The following is a 21,491-nucleotide window of genomic DNA, read 5'->3' on the forward strand; positions in this document are numbered from 1 at the left end:
GTAGAGGGAGTGATTAGTCATTTCTGTGAAATGCCCAGCACATTCCCTGGCACAGAGTGAGGTGTCACCTGTAATTCTCAGCCAACCCCATAAGTGATTCATCAGCAAGTCCTGCAAAATACACCAAACTCAGACCCCTTTACCCACCTCCACATCCCCCCTGGCCCCTGGTAGAAGCCAGCACCACCCCTTGCCTGGGTTAACAGATTTGCCTCCTCCCTGGTCTCCTTCTTTTGCTCCTGTGCCCTGCATTGATTATCTACTGCTCCGTAACAGCATTACCACAGGCTCAGCAGCCTAACATACTTTATCACAGTTTCTGTGAGTCAGGGTCTGGGCATGGCTTAACTGGCTTCTCTGCTTTGGAGCCTCAGAAGGCTGCCGTCAAGGTGTTGGCTGGGGCTGTGCTCTCCTCTGAGGCTCGACTGGGGAAGGATCTGCTTCCAAGACCATGAGGTTGTTGGCAGGACACAGTTACTCATGGTTTGTTGGACTGAGGGGCTCAGCCAGAGGCCATCCTCGGTTCCTTGCTATGTGGGCCTCCAACACGTCACTCACTTCATCCAAGCCAGCAAAGGAAAATGCCCAGCACAAGATGGGCATTATAATCTCACGTACTGTAATCACAGAAGTGTCAACTATTATAGACTAAACGTTTGTGTCCCCCCCAAATTCATATGCTGCAGCCCTAACTCCCAATGTGATGGTATTTGGAGGTAGGGTCTTTGGGAAGTAATTAGGTTTGGATGAGGTCATGAGGGGTCCCCACGATGGAATTGCTGTCCTTAGAAGAAGTGAAAGAGGGACCAGAGCACTGCTCTCCCCCTCTTCCCCTCTCTCTCTCCAACATGTGAGGACACAATCAATGAGAAGCCAGGAAGAGAGTTTTCACCAGGAACCAAATCCACTGGCACCTTGATTTTGGACTTCTAGCCTCCAGAACTGTGAGAAATAAACCTCTGTGGTTTAAACCAGCCAGTCCTGTTATAGCAGCTCAAGATGAGACAGCATCCCACACCATTGCTATATTTTGTTGGTTTAAAGCAAGTTGCGGTTTCCACCCACACTCAAGGGAGGGGATTGCACAGGGGGTGGACATCAGGAGGCAGAGATTATGCGGACAACCCTAGAGTCTATCCACCAAGTCTCTTTCCCACCTCAGCAGCCAAGTGATCTTGTTAGAACTTATTTGGATCATGTCACCCCTCTAATCAAAACCTTCCAGTAGCTTCCCATCTCAACCAGAGTAAAACCTGTCGTCCTTCCATTGATTTGCAAGGCCCTACCATAGATGTCCACCCCCTTCTCTGACCTCATCTCCTCCCCCTTTCCTGATCACTCCCTTGGCCCCAGCCATGCTGGTCTCCTCTGTTTCTTGTACACACCAAGCCCAGTCCTGCCTCAGGGTCTTTGCACTGGCCATTCGCTTTGCTTCAACTTTCTTTCCCTAGATATCTATGTGGCTTACTTTTCCAACCTCCTTTGGGACTCTGCTCACCTTCCCAGACCACCCTTTAAAAAAAAAAAATCGTAACCCACCCCACACTCCCCATTCCCTTTATTACTCTTTTTTCCCACAGCACTTGTGTCACCATCTTATACCATATATATATATATATGTACATTTGTTCTTTCCCCCAGGTAGGATGTGAAGCACACATGAGGAGGGAGATTGTGTTCACTGCCATGTCACCAGCACCTGGACCAGTGCCCACCTCACAGTAGGTGTTCAGTAAACATGTTGATGGAATGAGCTCTGGGACTGGAGAAGGAGGAAGGGGTGGTGGGAGAGTCTTCATCCCCTGAGATTGGCTCTTTGGCCCCTAAAGGCTCCAATAACGGACCTAAAGCTGGTAGGAGAAGGATGGCATGGAGGCAAGAGGGTTCCAGACTGCCCTAGCCCTCTTCCACTGCAGACCCCATGGGCCCTCAGCCCCCTGCCACTAACCCAACACCCGCAGCAGTAACAGAGCACCTGATTGCCCCAACGCTGGGTTAGGTAGGGGCTGGGGTCCATCACTGACAACCTCGGTCCCTGGCCCTACTCCTCTTGTCCAAACTTAACCCAGGAAGACTGGACAGCTGGGATCAGAGAATCCCCATTAGGTGGGGCCTGGAATCATCTTGAAGCCCCAAAGGAGGGTTTAGACAGCCTGTTTCCGGGAAACTCCAAATGCAGTCACATAGGTCCCAGTCTACCAGGTTACTTGCTTCCCTGTAGCTTCCTGATTCCCACTGCCAGAGCTCAAACACCTCCTCCCAGGGGCTGATGCTGCTTCTCCAGCCCCTCCCCCCATCGCTCCCCAAAGGGTCTTATTCTGATCCAGGAAGGGCACTCAAGGTGGAGACCACCTTCCTTTGGCCTACTTCTTTTTCTTTTTTTAAAAATTTTATTGGCATAAGTTGATTTACAATGTTGTGTCTTTTTTTAAAATTGAATTTTTATTTTATTTTGGGGTACAGCTGATTTACAATGTGTTAGTTTCAGGTGTACAGCAAAGTGATTCCGTTATACATATACATATATTCACTCTTTTTCAGATTCTTTTCCCACATAGGTTATTACAGAATGTTGAGTAGAGTTCCCTGGGCTATACAGTAGGTCCTTGTTGATTATCTATTTTATACATAGTAGTGTGTATATGTTAATCTCAAACTCCTAAATTATCCCCCCGCCACCTTCCCCCTCTGGTAACCATACATTTGTTTTTGAAGACTGTGAGTCTGTATCTATTTTGTAAATAAGTTCATTTGTATCGTATTTTAGATTCCATATATAAGTGATATATGATATTTGTCTTTGTCTGACTTACTTCACTTAGTATGATAAACTCCAGGTCATCCATGTTGCTGCAAATGGCATTATTTCATGCTTTTTCATGGCTGAGTAATATTCCATTGTGTACATGTACCACAGCTTCTTTATCCGTTCCTCTGCTGATGGACATTTAGGCTGCTTCCGTGTCTTGGCTATTGTAAATAGTGCTGCAGTGAACACCGAGTTGCTTCTGAGCATCGCCTCTTCTGAAAGGCCCCAGGGCCTGTGGGACACCTCTTTGAACACTCATTTCAGGTGAAGACCAGCTGTCTCCCCTCCCACCCCCTCCTCCTAGAGGGCTGGACCCACAGCAGGAAGGGATGGTGCACCGGCTAACCTAGGTTTCACTCTGTCTGGCTTCCTGGTACCCCTTCCAGGAAAGGTCCCAGCGTGCTCCATCTGACAGGCGGCTTCCTTTGCCAAAACTAAGTAATAAAGCAGTGTCCCCAGCGTGTGGGTGGGTGTGGAGGTTCCCTTCCTCGGTGGATTCTAAGGAATCTGAAGAAGGAAACATGGGGTAAGGACGGAACCAAGGGAGAAACGGGCTCACACAGCTACTCGGAAAAGGCCAGTTTTATTCCAGTGTTGTTGGGAAAAGGAGCGCTCTACCCATTAACTCTAAAAACTTGTTCATCTCCTTAGCCGATGAGGCATGGACCAGCTGTGGGCCACGCTGGGGTCACTCCACTGGCAGGAGTTGTAGGCGAGGGTAGGAGAGGCCACTGCTCACGCCTTCCCGCCTTTCCCCTGGGACACCCGGGTCTCCGGGGGGGCCCGGTGGAACCACTCGAACCAGGAGCCGTCATAGATGGCCACATCGGGCTTGCCACAGAGGTAGGCGGCCAGGGCGATGTGGCAGGCAGTGACACCCTTTCGGCATGTGGCGATGATGGGCTTTGCAAGGTCCACCTTCTTGGCCTCGAACATGGCACGGAGCTCCTCCGGGCTCTTCTCGAAGCCATCCTCCATCAGGAAGTCCATGAAGGGCATGTTGACTGAGCCTCGGATGTGGCCCGAGTCCAGTCCTGGGCAGGGGTAGAGGACAAAGGGAAGGACAGGGTTAGGAGCGACACAGTGGATGGGGGTAAGTGGGGCCTGGAGGTCACAATCAACCGTGGCTATAAGGAGAGTGAGCTTTGCAAATAAAAATAACATCTTTGCCCTTCTCAGAGCTCAATTTATTCCAGCCCTACCTACATCCAGTGCTCATGACACCACCCCCCCACACCAAAATCTGCCTTGAAGCAGGAATATCCTACCTGCTTGAGAGGACAGGGAGGAGTCCTGGCTCCACCATCTACTAACCTTTACCTTGGGCAAATTGCTTCACTTCTCTGAACCTCAGTTTTCTCATCTGTAAAATGGGCTCAGTGGTACGTACCTATCTCATAGGGTTGTGGAGAACAGCAAATGGGATGATGACTGCAAATGCTATGGGCTATTGCTGAGAACACGGTGGTGAAGGGGAGACACAGCCCAGGCTCTCAGGGAGGTTAGTCTAGCAAGGAAGATAGAGGTTAAACACATAACCACATAATTCACTAAATATAATGTCACGCCGTTTTACAGATGAGTACACCGAGGCTTGGCAAAGTGGAAAGGCTAGCCTGAGGCCACACAGAGAGGCAAAGGCAGATCCAGGATTACACCGAGGCCCGTGGTTTTCCTGTCAAGCACACAGTGTGGAAAGAGCCTGTGACTTGGTTTTAGACGTAAGTTCAAATCCCAGCTCTGCCACTTACTGGCAAGGTGACCTCAAGCAAGTCACATAACCTCTCTGAGCCTCAGTGTCCCCGTGGGTAAAGTGGGAATGAGTGTTTGCGTGTGTAAGGGCTGTTGTATAGGGTAAAGCACAGACTTACTACAGCTGGCCGAGCCACCCTCAGATGCTGCTGCTTCTCTACCACTTCCCCACCTACGACGGGGGACAGGTGAGAATGGGGGCAGTGTGGTCCCTTCAGGACCTTCCTAGCAGCCCTGAGAGGCTTTGACGGAAGCAGAATGGGGGCTAGGCTAGCTCCAGGGTCCATTCCAGAACCTTCTCTGCACCCAGGAAGGCCCCCTGCCAAATCTGGCTTCAGAATAGCCAGCATGTGGGGCAAATGGGGCTGGGCCATGGCCAGAGCTGGTGCCACGTGCAGACCCAAGGCCTAGGTCACTCCTTGTCCCCAAGCACCCTACACCCTGGCAGACTGGGCACTGGGAGGGGGGCCCGAGGAAGGTTGGGGTGTCTCTTTGGGCTCCCTTCCTCCAAAATTCCCCACTTAACCCAGACTGTGGGGCAGGGCAGGACCAGACTGGGCAGCAGTGGGAGGGAAAGGACCTGACCGGGGGTAATCAGGGCACCAGCGTGCAGCCAGGCATGTCCTGCACGTCTGAGCCTCGGTTCCCCACCTTTGAAATGGGGAGATAACTCCACCTTCCTCACAGGCTTGTTGGGAAGTCAGCTTCTGCAGATGAAAACCCCTAATGACCGTGGGCACCCAGGAGGTGAGCAATCATGCCAGCAAAGTCCCAATCTCCTCACCCCAAGGCCAAAGACGATTCAAAATTTGCTGGCGCGAATCAAGCGCTCCTTTGATTGACTAGATGTCCTGACTTATACATTTTTTTTTAAAAGGATTTCCCTTTTTTTTTTTTTTTAACTTTTTCCTTTTTTTTGCCTGCGTTGGGTCTTTGTTGCTGCGCGCGGGCTTTCTCTAGTTGCGGCAAGCGGGGCTACTCTTCATTGAGGTGCGCGGGCTTCTCATTGCAGTGGCTTCCCTTTGTTGCAGAGTATGGGCTCTAGGCGTGCGGGCTTCAGCAGTTGTGGCACGCAGGCTCAGCAGTTGTGGCTCGCGGGCTCTAGAGCACAGGCTCAGTAGTTGTGGCGCACGGGCTTAGTTGCTCCGCAGCATGTGGGATCTTCCTGGACCAGGGCTCGAACCCATGTCCCCTGCATTGGCAGGCAGATTTTTAACCACTGTGCCACCAGGGAAGTCCCCTGACTTATAAAATTATAGTGATTTCTTCCTGTTGTGATTTCACTTTTTGTCAGGAAACTTTGATCTAAGATCAGATGTGTACTGACCCTACCAACGAAGGGCAACTGGTCTGTTGGCTTCAAAGGTGTTCTTTTCCAAGAAACCCAACTTTAAAATATTTCAAGGAGTTCCCTGGTGGCCTAGTGATTAGGATTCCATGCTTTCACTGCTGGGGCCCAGGTCCACCCTTGGTTGGGGAACTGAAATCCCACCACAAAAAGAAAAAGTTTCAGTACCCAGGTCGTGGGCTGGATTTAAGTGCATTGAAGAGCACAAGTGTTTGCTGAGTCCTGAACGCTGTTTTGTTTCTTTCCACCCATCCCTGATGAAACAGTTTTATTGTTTTCTTCTAATTAATAAAAGGCACCACTCTGAGTAAAGAAGTTGGGGGCAGGGCGTTCTACAGACTCCAGCCCCCACACTGGGCCAGCATCGGGAGGTGGGAGCCTTCCCTTTCTGCCAGGGAAGGCTCAGGACCTGTCTGAGGAATTTAAATGAGCAGGAACTGGCCGCCTTCATGGGGGGAGGGCTGAGATGAACTTGGCCGGAGAACCTCGGAGAACAGCCAACAGCCAACGAGGGGAAAGGCGCTTGGCGCCCAGGGACAAGGGCTCCTGCTGCTCTTCCAAGTCCAGCTTCAGCTGCAGGCTTGCGGCTCTCCCTGGCCCCAGCAGGCGTGCCACCACGCTCAAAACCTCGGGCACCAGAGAGTGGGCTAGCTCAAGAACTTTATCTTCCTCAATCCTCACTGAGCTGGGGAGAGAGATGAGCCTCCTGGCACGAATGGGGGGCCCAGGCCCAGAGAGGTGAGGTAACTTGCCCCATGACACACAGCACAGGTGTGACGTGCAGTCAGGTGTGCCCAACCCCAAAGCCTGAGCCTTCCTGGAAAGAGTGGCTGAAGCAGGGGAATGGCTGAGATGACCTCTCCTGATGCCTGCTCAGAGGTCTGGGACTTGATGTTCCAGCTTTGGGCAAGGAGATGCTAGTCTAGTTGGTGAACTAGCATCCCTCGGGTCACTGACAGGTATGGGTTTTCAAGGCCAGGAAAACCTGTGCAGCTCTTTCTTGCTTTCGTCCTAAAGACACTAAGGAACCCAGTGCAGGCAGCCCCAGTGGGCAGCCCCCAACCCTGGCGGCTGGGAAGCTGCTCCGCACTCTCCCTGATCCCCACCCCAGTCCCCATCCCTGGGAGGAGACACAGGCAGGAGCCATACAACCCCATGATGCAACATGAAGCAACACCTGGAAGCTATGACCTTTCCCCGCCACCCTCCAACCCCATCCCCGTGTTTGCTTACACAGCAGCGGCCTTGGGAAATAACACCACTTTGATCTTGCGACTGGGGTCAAGTCTTGGCCTCTGTGTCTGGATAGAGAAGTTTCTGTTCCCTTTCCCAACCTGCAAAGTGGGACCACTTTGAACTGCCGCCTGCCTCCCCTGTTGGGCTGCTGTAGGTACCCGGGAGAGAATGTACATAAAGTGTCCTGCAAATAATAGTACGCATTAGGGGGTCAATACCCTCCCTCTTCACCCTCATGGACCCCCCACCTGGGGTGGGCGGTGGGGAGGAAAAGAGAATAAGGTTTATAAAGACACTGCGCTGGATCAAATCCCACCTCTGTTCCCGCCCTTTCCCCAAGGCTCCTACAAGGCAAGTGGTGTCCCTTTCATTAGGAGGAGGGTTCAGAGGTGGAGGGAACTGCCCGAGGCCACACCAGGATGTAAACTCAGGTCTGTCTGACTCTCACCTTTTGCCCCTTACAAACAGGACTGAAGGCACTGGGGGCACAAAACTGAGGCCAGAGGGGAAGTTACTCGCCTGAAAGCGGCAGGGAGTGGCTGTCGGGTTTCTAAGGCCCTGTTTCCAGCTCCTCTTGGGGGTCTTTCCTTCCAGGGACACCCACACTTCCCTGGATGTTACATCTGGACAGTTGAGCCCACGGGGTGCCTCTGTGATCCCACCACAAGCGGGGGACTGTGAACTCAGCAGAGCCTCACGTGCCCTAATATTCCCCAAATGTCTTGTACGGGAGGCTTTCCAGCAGCCCGGCCTTTGCACAGGTCCTCATCCTTCTCAAAATACCTTTCCAGCCACTGCTGCATTTAATAAATACACAGCCAGGTGGGTAGGGCTGGCATTACTCTTTTCATTTTATAAGGGAACCCAAAGAGGCCAAGCAATTAGCTGATTGAGGTCCCAGCACAGAGGAGGAGCAGGGCTTAAACTGGGGTCCATGCTCCCTGGTCTCCAGATGGGACCCGGAGGAGGGGGGAAGCGGGCCACGGAGAGGGGGAGGGACTTTAGAATTCGGGGCTTTCAGGAGGTCTTACCTGCAGCCGCAGGCTTTTCCCCTCTCTGAGCCTCAGTTTCCTCATCTCTAAAATGGGAGTAAGGAGATGGGATCTGGCATCTCTAAACTCTCCATTTACTTATTCTGTCTGCTTCAGAGCAAGATGGGGAGCAGCTAGAGAAACAATTCCACCTCTCCTCCCTCCAGCGGCAGCTTAAGTCCCAAGGAGTGAAGGTGCCTTGAACCAAGGCCAGGAGGAGGCTGCAGGAGCTCCGTGCCAGGAGTCTCTGGAAGGTGCTAAACAAACTTGAATCTTCAACTCCAGAACTTCAGAGAGCAAGCTGGGCAGGAAGAACGCGGGGCTCGGAGAAAGCCACGATGGGGAGGGCAGAGCCCCGCGCTTTCCACTAACTACCCGAGTGGGCTTGACCTCCTCCTTCCTCTGTGCACCACAGCCTCTCTTCTGACTGATGAGGTGACCTTTCAGGCCCTCCAGCTCTAAGAGTGTTGGAAGCAGCTTTCACAGGGCTCTCTCCTCAGAGGCGCAGAAAGGAAGGGATTTTTCAACAAGTTAGTCCAAACGTTGCACAGCAGTTGGATTCCACAGAGGCGCCCTGACTGAGGACAGAGCCGCAGCCCCCTCCAGCCATCCTGAGGGCTCAGCCAGCCTGGGCCCCGAGAGGCCCTGAGAGCAGTGAGGTCCTGGCCACCAGCGGTGTCCAGCCAGGGGCTGGAGGGCGCCCAGAAGGGGTGATGGCAAGACTTCTGTGGTCCTCTCTGTTAGGAGTTTCTAGCTAGAACGCAGCATTTCCTCTCCTGAGACTCCCCCCACCTCCAGCAGTGTAGAACCCTCCCCCCACACACACCCTTTGTCCAAACGAGAGAACTCATGAGCCATCTCCCTAAAGATGCCTAGCGGAAGGGCTCCCCGCTGGCCCTGGGAGGTGGGGAGTGGACAGAATGATGGTGCATCCTGGTTTAGAGCACTGGTTTGAAACTAGGCAGCACTGGGTTCAAATCCTAACACTGCCACTTAACTGAGCAAGTAACTTAAGGAAGGTCAGGGGGTCCAGGAGAGCTGGAGGCAGGGATGGGGTGCTGGGGAAGAGCATTGTTCGTGTCTCTAAGAATTTCTGAAGAACTAGAGAGGTCCTGAGGAAGCTTCTGTTCAGCGACGCATGTGTGGCTCACGGACACTTTCGGGCATGTGGTGGAGCTAGCGCCTGGGCATGGATGTGGGTGGATGTGTCATCAGTCACCTCTGCTGATGCCACTCCACACAGATGCTAGGTCGCGTCTTAGCATGTGGCTATGGGAACACATGTGTACGTCCTCATGCATCAGAGCTTGAAAAGCCTTTAGGTTGGGCTCTACCCTCTCATTTTACAGATGGAAAGACTGAGGCCCACATGGGGGTACTGAGGGCAAAACCTGGAGAGGGTCTCAGACATCCTACTTCCCATCTCTCCATTGGGCATTGCTCCCCAGGGACCATCCCCACCACGGGCCACCTACCTACTGCATCTGGCTCCGGCTGCGTGCCCAGGTACCGCCCTTGGGCCCGTGAATCCACCAGCTGGAACCTCTTCGATTCGAGGTTCTCCAGCACCTGCTCGTAGGTCTTGAGCAGGGAGCGGTCCAGTGTGGCTTTGAAGACAGCTGGCTCTGGGCGTGAGGGCTCAGATGTCACCGGGTGGCCCTCCTTCAGCCAGTTCCGGAAGCCACCATTGAGCACGGACACGGTGCGGTGGCCAAACACGCGGAACATCCACCAGACCCGCGGCGCATAGAAGCTGCCCAAGTTGTCACCATCGTACACCACCACGTGCGTGTCGTTGCTGATGCCCAGGCTGCCCACGTAGTCGGCGAAGCCCGCCTTGCTGGGCAGCATCATCTCGTAGGGCGACGCTCTGTCCCGGCACTCCTCTATGTCAAAGAAGGAGGCACCGGGCACATGGCGCTCTAGGTATTCCTTGCGGGCCTCGCGGGTGCCCGGCGAGTACCAGGAGGCGTCCAGCACTCGAAGGCCAGGGCCCAGCCTGCCAGCCCGGACGGACTCCGCCAGCCACTTGGTGGAGACCAGCGCCCGGTACAGCACCTGCTGAACCATGGTTTCAGCTCTCCGTATCACCTGGCGCGGGTGGGAACCAGGAAAGAGACCGGCAATGAGGACTGTGGGTTCAGTGGGGTGGGGCCTGGGAGGAGGTGCTTTTTGCCCACTGCACTCCCCCACGGGTGTCGTGTTTACAGCAATCAGGCAGTGGGGTTAGGTTTGCAGATTCCCTAAGGAAAGCCTGCTTCCGCCGCTCTCTGCTACCCCCTCCCGCGCAGAAGGGGCTGGGGCAAGCGGGCTCCAGATGGACGAGTTGGCGGGGAGGGTGTCTGGCCCCAGAAGCTACAATACTCGCCCTCAGGATCCTGCCAGAGAGTGCGGCGAAAAGATGTCCAAGATGGGGGAAGAAGGCATCTTGGGCTTAGAGCCCCCTTTCCTGGTAGGGTAGGGGAGTGGGCGCATGGGGAAGGGTTCGCACACGCCCTCGCCCTCGCCCCCACCTCTCGTCTCGCAAACCTTCCTGCGGCCTCTCAGCAACCTGGGCTCGCCCGCCTCCTGAATGCCTGAGTCCGGCCCGGTCCAGTGCCCTCTGCCCCAGTTGGGTCCAGGGTTCCCGGGGCACCCCACCCCGCTCTCGCCACCGGGACCCTCCCCTGGGTGGCAGGTGGTCCGGTCGGCGGCCCAATCCCGAGCGGCCCGGGCGCCTGCCTCCGCCCCACGCCGCCGCACTCACTCGCCCTTGCCGCCGCCCCGGCGCTCACCCCTGCGGGCTGGAGAAGTTGGCAGGTTCAAACCCTGAGCCCGCAACTCCCCGGCCGGCCCACACCATCGCGCCGCCGCCTGGGGGTGGATCGCGCGCCGCCCTCCCTGCCCCGCGCCTCCGACGCCGCGCCGCGCCCGCCCCCGGCCACCCCCCGGCCTCGTGCCGCCTCTCGGACCCCCGAGGATGCGCCGGGGGCGCCGGGCGGCGCGGGGGCGGTGCGGAGCGGGGCTGGGAGGCGCGGGCACCCCCCCACCACGGCCTGGCCAGTGGAAGGCGCCGGCAGCTGAGGGTTCCGAGTGGCCTCGGGGTGGGCTGTGCCGGAGTCTCCTCCCTTTGGCTGGCCGCAGGTTGGTGGCGGGAGCGGGGGACAGCTGAGAGCGCGGGGAGGGGGCGCTCTGCGCTGGGCCATGGCCGAACCCGGAAGCCGGGAGCCCGAGACTGGGGTAACTGCTGCGGCGCTGCGCTTGCCTTTCTTTAGGGGGAGGTCGATCGTCCGGGTGCGCGGCTCAGGGCTCCCCCGCGGGGCCTGAGCGGAGCAGGGGGCCGCAGTCTCGGAGGGAAGGCACGCCCCTGGCTTCACTCTAACGACGGCTGTCCTCGGCAGCTGGGGGCGGCCCGCAGGGTGGGGTCGGGGTGAGTGGCAGGGGGAGGGGGACGGGGGGGGCGGGATCACCTGGTGCTAGCGGAGAGGGTAGGAGGGAGGAGGACTAATAAAGCCTGACGGAGAAGCCAGGGAGGCCAGCTGACCCAGAGGCTCCAGGAGGACAAACTGGCAAAGAACTTGCTAGAGTGAAACGGAGCTAACATTTGTCAAGGCCTCCTTGGCGAGGCACTTTACTGGGTACTCCCACGGGTGTCGCTTACTTCCCACAACAAGCCTGCGGAGTAGGCCAGAAACTTATTTAAAGACCAGAGAGAGAGGCCCAGTGAGTTGCCTAGCGGCCCGCGGTGGCGGTGAGGCCAGGCTGCTTGTTAAACCCGATGGGAAACCCACCCGGCAGGGGCTGCTTTTGTTTACCTTGCTCATCCCTGAAGCCACGTACTCTTAAAACACTGCCTTTGTCCTTAATTTAACCTATTTCATTGTGAATGTATATAATTTAATTTTTAACGGTGGCTGTCTTTAACAGCCAGTTGGCCTAATTCCTGCAAATCTAACAACTGGTTCTTGCGAGCTGGCGGGGACACCACTGCCCCTACTCAGCTCTTGCATATGCTGTTATACATGCCTGGAATGCTCTTCTCATCCCCCTTTAAAAAATTCTTTTTATTCTGAAACAATTATATTCTCACCGAAAGTTGCAAAAATTCATACTTTGATAAGCATTTACCCAGGGAGTCCTCTGAGCTCTGTGCTTTGCAGTGAAGGGAGAGAGGGTGCCAGGAAGGGCGAGACTGGGGAAGGCCTTGCAGAATGCCCAGTCTGACTGGAGCCCTCTTATTCCAGGGCCCACCCCAGATGGCAGCCTGGGACTCACCCTTCCCCTAGCACAGTTGTGTACACTCTGGAGACGGGCCTGGGGCTGTCCTGCTTGTCTTGGGGTCCTCGACTCCCGGAGCAGGGCCTGGGGACCTGGTCCACACCCTTCAGTGACACACACAGCCTGCTCTTCCGGAACCTCCTCTACCTCCCACGGTCCTTTCTGAGAACTGCCAATCCAGCATAGGGGGCAGTGTGTGTGTGTGTGTGTTTGTGTGTGTGTGTGTGTGTGTGTCTGTGTGTGCGTGTCTGTGTGTCTGTGTGGCAGGATGAGCCACCTATGAAGTAACTTTGAAGAAATAATGGGATTTTTATTTTGCAGTACACGGGCCTCTCACTGTTGTGGCCTCTCCCATTGCGGAGCACAGGCTCGGGACGCGCAGGCTCAGCGGCCATGGCTCACGGGCCCAGCCGCTCCACAGCATGTGGGATCTTCCCAGACCGGGGCACGAACCCGTGTCCCCTGCATCGGCAGGCGGACTCTCAACCACTGCGCCACCAGGGAAGCCCGAAGCTGTTTTTAATGATGATTAAAACCAGCCATATGCAGGGCATTATGGTGGCGCCTCAACGTTCATTATTTAACCCTCACTGTAAGAGGTGAAGGTTGGAAGCTCCACTATAAGAAATGGAAATGGCGCAAGGACCCTCACATGCCCGCTTTCACACTCCTAGTTAAGCAGGGGAGTGGATTTGCACTGATTTGGAGGGGCTCTGGCTCCAAAATCAGGGTTCTTTCCACTCTAAATGGATCCTCGGGGAAAACACCAAGGAGCCCCAAGAATGGGGAGGGGGCAGGGGCCGCTGTGGTTCACAATGGGGTCTTCAAGTAGGGGCCCGCTGTATCCCCCAAAATTATCTAGCTGCGGCGGAATCCACAGGCACTGCACTGAGATCGCCCCTTAGCCAAAGCCTCTTCGGCAGCCTCACCCTGAAGGTCAAACTGTGGTTTCCAGTTTGACTGCAGCAAATCAGTTTGGACTTCCCCTCCTCCCACCTTCCCCCGCCTTCCCACCCCAGGCTGAGCTAGCGGCCCCCCTGTGCTCCCACTGAATTCCAGAAATTCTGCAATTATGTTGTCTCTTGAGCAGGCCTGTGGCTGCCTTAACTCCCAGGGCCGGACAAAGTCAAGAGTTTCTTAGTGTCCAGCATAGGGCCTGGCCACGTGGAAAACATGGTTCCCAAAAGCCAGGCTGCAGCGAGACTGCAGGAGGGCGCTGGGCACCAGGTAATCCGCCGTGGACTCCTTAGGCCCTGGTCGTCATTGACCTGGGGCTGGGGAAGAAGTCTAGCCTGAGAAGTTGCAACCTGGTTGCAAATCCTGAGGCTGCCCCTGACCAGATCTGTGACCGAGGGCAAGGCATATCTCTAGCCACCAGTGGTCTTATTCAGAAACAGGCAACCCCACAGTCACTACTGAAGGCTGTGGTGCTCATTAGTATATGGCCCGCAGGGGCACTCCGCAACACGCTCCGTTCTCTACCCACCCCCTTCCCCTTGGCACCAGGGCTGCCCGGTACGAATGCAAGGTTGCACCCTGCACAGGGGGTGCATGGCTGGGGGTTGAGTGGAGCTGACCTGCAGCTCACACTCCACTCATCCAGCCCCATGCCCTGGTGAGGCTGTGCCTCTGCCTGGCTGAAGGGGCACCTTTCTCTACCCTGCCCAAAGGCACCTACTGGACAGGGCGGACGGTGGGCGGGGTGGGGGGTGGGGGGAGGTGCTTGCCTAGGCGCTTTGCATGTTTGGGGCATCTCTGGAGCACCTCTGCCCTGGAAGGCCGTGAGTTGACTTGTCATGGTGCGCTGGTGAACTGCTGTACTCTGCGCTACTGGCCCGCAAGGGAGAGGAGGGGCGGGGAGGGAGTGAGGCCCTAAGTCACTATTTCCAGAGAGGAAACTCCAGGGGCAAAATCTGACCTTGCTGGACTGCCTGGTGTGAAGCCTGGCACCACCACTACTTCTTAGCTGTTGACCTTGGTCAAGTTAGTGCACGTTTGTGAACTCCAGTGTCCCCTCTGTGAAACAGTGAGGAGAAAAGCAACCTTCTTGAGGCTACTCATGCAGCAGATAATTGAGAGCCTACCCTGTGTCCTGCAGTGGTGTAAGGTGTAAGAATTAAAGGGCACATAGGGAGGACTCAGGCAATTCCAGCTGCTATTCCTCTGAGGCTGCTTATATAAATGATTGATGAATGAGTGAATTCCACCAGGGACCTTGGTTGATTGCAAGCAAAGCTGAGCTACGTCTTAGGGAGGGACTTTGCCCCTACTTGCCTTAAAGTGCCAGTGGGGCCTTCCCCTGCTTGGGCCCTCTCCCTACCCACCCTGCAGCAAGCACCGGTGAGGGCCCCCGCCAAGGGGTCACGTTCATTCGGTCACTGCTCTGTGTATATATACAAGGTTTGGCAGGAAAACAGAGAGGAGGTGCCGGTGACCGACGTCTGCTTCCGGGTTCACCACCGCTGGTTTTCCGCATTCCCTGGACTCTGACCTCCCTGGGCTCCACCGCCCCTTCCGGCCCTGGCCACAGCCCCGCCCCAGTCCCAACGACACAGGCGTTTCCCACCCCCGGCCCGGCCGGCCTCTTACTCGATTCCCTCCTGACATCCTTCTTGTCGGCCAGACCTGCAGCCCCGGTGTCGCCGCCGCCATGGCCTCGCAGCAGCTCTTCCGCGCGCTCGTGTCGGCGCAGTGGGTGGCCGAAGCGCTCCGGGCCCCGCGGGCCGGGCAGCCCCTGCAGCTGCTCGACGCCTCCTGGTACCTGCCCAAGCTGGGCCGCGACGCGCACCGCGAGTTCGAGGAGCGACACATCCCGGGCTCCGCCTTCTTTGACATCGACCAGTGCAGCGACCGCACGTCGCCCTACGACCACATGCTGCCCAGGGCTGCGCACTTTGCCGAGTACGCGGGCCGCCTGGGCGTGAGCGCCTCTACCCACGTCGTGGTCTACGACGCCAGCGATCAGGGCCTCTACTCGGCGCCGCGTGTCTGGTGGATGTTCCGCGCCTTCGGCCACCGCACCGTGTCGCTTCTCGACGGCGGCCTCCGCAACTGGTTGCGCCAGGGCCTCCCGCTGAGTGCAGGCAAGAGCCGCCCAGAGCCCTCAGAGTTCCACGCGGTGCTGGACCCCGCCTACGTCAAGACGTACGAGGACATCAAGGAGAACCTCGAATCCCGGCGCTTCCAGGTGGTGGACGCCCGCGCCGCTGGCCGCTTCCGGGGCACCGAGCCCGAGCCCCGAGAAGGTAACCCCGATGTGCGAGGGGCCCGGGAGGTCCCTGGGGTTCGGGGTCAGGCGCACCCTGAGCACTGCCCTCGCCTCGCCCTTGCCTTTAAAGCCCACCGTGTGGGGTGGGGGCCGAGAATTGCTTTCTAGTCGCCTCACTGGCGTTATTCTAAAGTAGGGGCAATAATACTTGTCCCACCTCCACCCCAAACTAGTTGGGAACCCAGGGGGCCCAGTATAAGTGTGAGAACCCAAACAGCCCCACCCCAGTACTATGGATATAGGGGTCACTGCCAAATAGGAGGGGTGGGCAGGCCCAGTTGAGGAAGAGCCCCAAAGAGAGGGGGCTTGATCAGGTGTAGGACCATCTCTGAGGAGGATGAAGCCGGGGAAGTGGAGTCTGGGGTGGAGAGTGAAAGGCCCTCAGAGGGACCAGAGCCTTGCAGAGGGCAGGATAGAGGGGCGCTAAGTAGAGAGAGAGGTAGCTGCCCCAGGTTGGAGCGGAAACTGAATAGAGTGTGGCTGCCCGCCTGGGTTGGGGCAGGGCCTTCTGCCCATGGGCTGGGTTCCCCGGGCAAGGAGCAGAGGTGGGGAGGGGTCCCCACAACGCAGGTGGGTCAGTGGCCCCTTTGGTGTGAGCTTTTTAGATGGGTACTGTTATCATACCGAAGGGGAAATGGAACCTTAGAATGGCTACCTTGCCCCAGATCTCAGGAAGCAGCCAGGCATTGAACTCCAGTACCTTTACCTGCAGTGAACAGCCAGTAATCCCCCAGCCGTTTGTCTTGTGTCTGCTTCGAGGCGGGTGCGAGGATGTTGCCGTTTCCTCTGGGAAGCTCTCCCTGAAGGGCATCCCCCATTCCCCTGCATCAGGGTCGGATGGAGCTTCTGTTTTGTTTCTAGAGTAGCTTGGGTTCACCCTGTCCTAGCACCGTTTGGGGTGACCTGAGGGCCACCATGCTCCCAGCGCATCCTGAAGACTAACCCGGTAGCTGGACGGAGTCGATACCCCAGAGAGATCTGGTGAATTCACAAGGTCCCTGCTACACGGAACCCTGCAGAGCTGTTGACATAAGGTCAAACTGCAGGAAACTGCTGATAGCCAACCATTTTTTATTTTTTAACATCTTTATTGGAGCATAATTGCTTTACAATGGTGTGTTAGTTTCTGCTTTATAACAAAGTGAATCAGCTATACGTATACCTATATCCCCATATCTCTTCCCTCTTGCATCTCCCTCCCTCCCACCCTCCCTATCCCACCCCTCCAGGCGGTCACAAAGCACCGAGCTGATCTCCCCGTGCTATGCCAGCCAACCATTTTAGAACCTACATCGACGGTTCAGCCTAAGGGATGCCGCCTTGAACCTGTGGGGCACTTCAGCTCAGCCCCCTGCGTGGGGGTGGGGCGGGGTGGGTGGAGCAACATAGGGCAGCGAACCAGAGCCAGACCTGGCTTCAGAACCCTGCCCCAGGTCGCAGCGGCTGTGTGACGTCTGGCAGGTCACCTAATCTCGGAACTGCAGCTTCTGCATGTCAAAGTCAGGGCAGAACACAGAGCTTAAAGGATGAAGTGAGGGTCAAATGAGAGCAAGTGTGTAAGGCACTTAGTTCCGTGTTTGCACACACAGGACGCGCTCAAGAAACGGGAAGTGATAAAATTAACATGTGCTTCCCTGGCTCTGGCTCTTTACGGGGTGCTTAACGCTTACCTCAAGCAGGCTTGCTCATTCGTAAAACGGGAGCTAACAGTAAACGCCCAGCAGGCCTGTTGTCAGGGTGGCTGAGCTGACTTGTGTACAGGCTCCATCTGAATCAGTGGAGAATATCACCGTCCCCATCGTCCCCACTCCACAGCCTCAGACCTGGCCAAGCGCGCCTCTAATTTGCCACATCCGTCCGGCAGGGAGGTTCCCTTGCTTGGTGGGGTTCGAGGTATGGGGACAGCCCTCCTCTGACAGTAGCCACCCTGGGTTCGGAGCTGAGGCCTGGGTTCAAATTCCAGGCAGCAGTCTGCTAGATGCGTGACTTTGGACAGTTGCGAACGTCAGCATCTCCGCCTGTAGAACGGGGATTCCTGTAAACAGTGCCCCGGCTTCCTGGCTGTGAGGACTGCATGAGACGATGCTTACAGAGGGTTTAGCACCGCGGCCGCATGGAAGGCTCTCAGTACTGCAGGGGCCATTCATACTGCCCTTGTATTTGTTCCCTGCATCTCGCTCTCCCGCTGCAGGCATCGAACCCGGCCACATCCCTGGCACTATCAACATCCCCTTCACGGAATTCATGACCAAGGAGGGCTTGGAGAAGAGCCCCGAGGAGATCCGCCGCCTCTTCCAGGACAAGAAGGTGGACCTGTCCCAGCCCCTGGTGGCCACGTGCGGCTCCGGCGTCACAGCCTGTCATGTGGCACTGGGGGCCTACCTCTGCGGCAAGCCCGATGTGCCCCTCTATGACGGCTCCTGGGTGGAGTGGTACATGCGCGCCCAGCCCGAGGATGTCATCTCCGAGGGCCGGGGGAAGACCCACTGAGGCTTGGCGGGACACAGGAAGCTCGGGTGACACCCAGCCACCAGCAGTGCCCAGCCTGGTGGTTCTGACTCTGCTTTGACCAGTATAGGGTTTCTTCCTCCAACCCAGGTGGTGCATAGGGTGACATCCCAGAGGCCAGCAATTCCGCTGCCTCGTGGGCTCTCAGTGGAGGCAGCAGAGAAGGTGGTGGCGGGAACAGGGGGAGGGGAGCTGCCCACGTGGTGCTGAGCTGGAGCCCCACCTCCCCTCTATTGAGGAAATAAAACAGTCAAGTGCTAAATCCTTCTAACTGAGGCTGCCTCAGCTTTCCTCGGCTCTTTGGCCAGTGGTTCCAACATGCCCAGCAAGGGAGCTTCGTGGAGCTGGAGGGTCTTGAGGATGCTGTCCCTGCCTTCTGAGCGGTGCCGGGGTCCCAGAGCCCTTCCAGTCCTGTGACTGAATGTCTCCCAGCGAACTGTCTTCTACTTCTATGGCTGGGGTCTCCCTTCTGGCTTCTGGGCTATTTAAGGTGCATCTGCTGTGCTCTGTCTGGAATCACACCCAAACACCCCCTGCAGGTAAGCCATACATCTCATTTCAAGACAGAGATGGTTCCAGAACTTAATGGGAAGCTGTCCCACGCTGTGGAGTACTTGTCAGCCCAGCCGGGATGTTCCGGAGAAGGGCAGAGTTTAGCCAAATCGGAGGAGAATCTAGCTCTCGACTCTGAGAGTCACACTTGGAGGCCAAGCTCTGGGAGCTCCACGGGGGTGGGCAGTCTGGGGGTTTGATCCTTTCTGCTCAAGGAGAACCCTTCCCCCACGGCTTCCCCAGTAGGGGCTCTGTTCTCCCTCTGCATTTGTCTTTGTGCAGAGGTAGACATGGGTGTCTGAGAAGGCCCCAGGCTCCCCCTGTCAGAACCTGGGTTCTGGGTTACCCCTCCCCATCTTCCAGCTCCCGGGGCCCCTCTTGGTAGCAAAGGGCCAGGTGTCAGCCAGTACTGGGGGGAACCCTAGAAGGAAAAAAAACCAGAGGGGGCAGTGACTTACCCAAGGTCACTTGATGGGTTCACAACAGAGCTGGAACCAGACCCAGATTTCTCAGAATTTACTCTTTCTCACCTACAGTCCCCAGCACATTTCCTCTGAGGCTGAGTTGTGTCTCCCAAGACCACAGGATCTGTGGGGGACCAACAGGACAGAATCCTGGTTTTCTGAATAAGAGGTCTAAAGCAGGCCCCACCTCTCTGAGCCTCAGCTTTCTTATCTATAAAATGGGAACAATACGTACTTCAGAAGAAGGGATTTCAGACAAGGACTTGGCCAGGAGCCCCGTGCTGAGTCCCATCTTTCCAGCTCAGGGTTTCTCAAACTCAGGATGACGGACATTTGGACTGGATCATTCTTTGTTGTTGTAGGTACTGTTCTGTGCATTGGAGGATGTTTAGCAGCGTTTCTGGCCTCTACCCACTAGATGCCAGCAGCACCAACCAGTTGTGAGAACTAAAAATGTCTCCAGATATGACCAGATATCCCCCGAGAAGCAAAACTCACCCCCCAGTTAAGCACCAATGCTGTAGGAGCAGTGGCCACACTTGACCACAGCAGTCGGGACCATTGTAGACAGGGATCCCCACGTGGAGGGGACCCTTGTCTGCCCATCATAAACCCCTTCCCCTGGGGGCTGAATTTGACAGTTTAGAAACTTCCTTCCTTTCACGCTGGTTTCAGACAGACCTCATCTTCTCTGCTGGAAACGTCTCTGCCTCTTCAAGGAGCTTGGTCTGTCAGCAAACACACGTGAGGCTCTGATCTGGCTTCTGGCTCTGTTGCCCCACGCACCGCTGCCTGACTTCGGACACATGGCTGAGCCTCTTTGAGCCTCAGTTTCTTCATCTTTAAAATGGGAGTAATCGTACCTTCTTTGAGCAATATGGGGGTTCAGTAAGAGAATCCATAGAAACTGTTTAGCTTGGTGGTAGGCATAGAGTCAATATCAAGTGTTCCTGTTATTTTTTAAAGGGCTTTTACTTATTCAGCATGTTCAGTGCTTCCTGTACCTCCAGCATTGTGGTGGGGGGTGGGCTGGGGGCGGAGGGCGGGGCAGGGAACGTGAGTATGAGAATTGTGTCCCTGCCTTGGAAAAGGCTCCCAGCCAGGAAGGAGAAACTGGCCCGTGGTATATTTTTAGAGAGAAATCGTGAAACGATCTATTTTACAACAGACTCAGAGATGTTGAGTGATTGCCTAAGGGCACACAGCTATTTTGAGAGAGGAGCCTAACTGGAGTTGGAATTCTCAGGGTAGGAGCCTCTCCAGTGGGTTAGGAAAACCTGAGTTGGTTTTCCCAATTTCATTATCAAAGGGAGAAGGGAGTGGAACTCAGGGTTTGGAAACACACATGGCAAGCTCATGGAAGGTGGCCAGGTGTCTCCCAGCCTCCACGAGGAGACACCTTGAGCTGAGTCATGAGATTGAAGCAAGGAGATTTGGTTAGGCTCCCACCCCGCTCCCCAGACCCACCATCCCTACCCCGCTAGCAAGGAACCCCAGCTGATTTGAGCCGGGGCTTTTTCCTCCTGGGAAGGTTCTCCATGGATCTGCACAGGTTCAGAAGCGGGAGAAGGGAGATGGAGACGTGCCTTTCTAGGTTTCTCGGAGCTGTGCTTGGTTTAACTTTGCAGGAGTTGGCTAGGAAAGACCCAGGGCCACCCTGAGCCCTGCCCTGCCTCCTGCATGTCTGAACTCCCAGAATAATTATTTAACCACTCCCTGCAGAGTCCAGGCCTCTGCCAGCACCTGTCCCACCCGCCCCATGTGTTCCAGGCAGGAACTTGCAACATCGGACAACGGGGATGATGAAATTTTTGTCTACTTGGCAAATATTTGCTGAGCACCCCCTCGGTGTCAGGAACAGAAGATTGCCAACCTTATCTCACCAGCTGCACTGGATTGTGTCCACTCCCTGGCTCGCTGCCTCCAGGGATCATGGCCCGAAGAAGCCCCCACCCCACACAGTGGGCTGAACAACAGCAATGCACTTATTTGGTCCTGGCACTGCTCGAGGCCCCCTTCCGGTCGGGGCCTCAGTCATCTCATCTGGAAAATGGGAGCAAACTGCCCTGTCACACCCAGGGTGGGTGTGATGTCAGATAAGGGAAAGCTCTAAGGCGTTTTCTATTGTAGGTCATTCCTACTGGAAATAACCCCAACTAGTCATTATATAAGCAGCACGGAGCTTATTATCCTTAACACATGGAGAATGAGTCATTCGGGAGAAGATGAAATTTTCAGGTTAACTGAAGCTTTATAATTTTAAGCA

At 55.8% G+C, this 21,491-nt stretch overlaps 2 protein-coding genes across 6 annotated transcripts; one reads left to right on the forward strand and one right to left on the reverse strand.

The window, feature by feature from the left end:
• Nucleotides 1-3,373: 3,373 nt before the first annotated feature.
• Nucleotides 3,374-12,634, reverse strand: TST (thiosulfate sulfurtransferase). 4 transcript variants are annotated; one of them, XM_049694697.1, is made up of 3 exons: nucleotides 12,431-12,634; nucleotides 9,652-10,267; nucleotides 3,374-3,843 (listed from the first exon to the last, which is right to left on the reverse strand). In XM_049694697.1, the coding sequence occupies exons 2-3, from the start codon at nucleotides 10,244-10,246 to the stop codon at nucleotides 3,545-3,547; spliced, it is 894 nt and encodes a 297-aa protein (XP_049550654.1). In that variant the 5' UTR covers nucleotides 10,247-10,267; nucleotides 12,431-12,634; the 3' UTR covers nucleotides 3,374-3,544. The 4 variants fall into 4 exon arrangements, with proteins under 4 accessions (XP_049550654.1, XP_004279489.1, XP_004279488.1 ...); XM_004279441.4 differs by having other exon boundaries at nucleotides 11,421-12,634; XM_004279440.4 differs by lacking the exon at nucleotides 12,431-12,634 and adding an exon at nucleotides 10,923-11,049.
• Nucleotides 11,163-18,480, forward strand: MPST (mercaptopyruvate sulfurtransferase). 2 transcript variants are annotated; one of them, XM_004279439.3, is made up of 3 exons: nucleotides 11,163-11,299; nucleotides 15,057-15,678; nucleotides 17,893-18,480. In XM_004279439.3, exons 2-3 carry the CDS (start codon nucleotides 15,084-15,086, stop codon nucleotides 18,189-18,191), a joined length of 894 nt encoding a protein of 297 aa, XP_004279487.1. In that variant the 5' UTR covers nucleotides 11,163-11,299; nucleotides 15,057-15,083; the 3' UTR covers nucleotides 18,192-18,480. The 2 variants fall into 2 exon arrangements, with proteins under 2 accessions (XP_004279487.1, XP_004279486.1); XM_004279438.4 differs by having other exon boundaries at nucleotides 11,262-11,395.
• The last annotated feature ends 3,011 nt before the right edge of the window (nucleotides 18,481-21,491 follow it).

Source organism: Orcinus orca, chromosome 11 (assembly GCF_937001465.1).
Source record: "Orcinus orca chromosome 11, mOrcOrc1.1, whole genome shotgun sequence".
NCBI classification, from domain to species: domain Eukaryota; kingdom Metazoa; phylum Chordata; class Mammalia; order Artiodactyla; family Delphinidae; genus Orcinus; species Orcinus orca.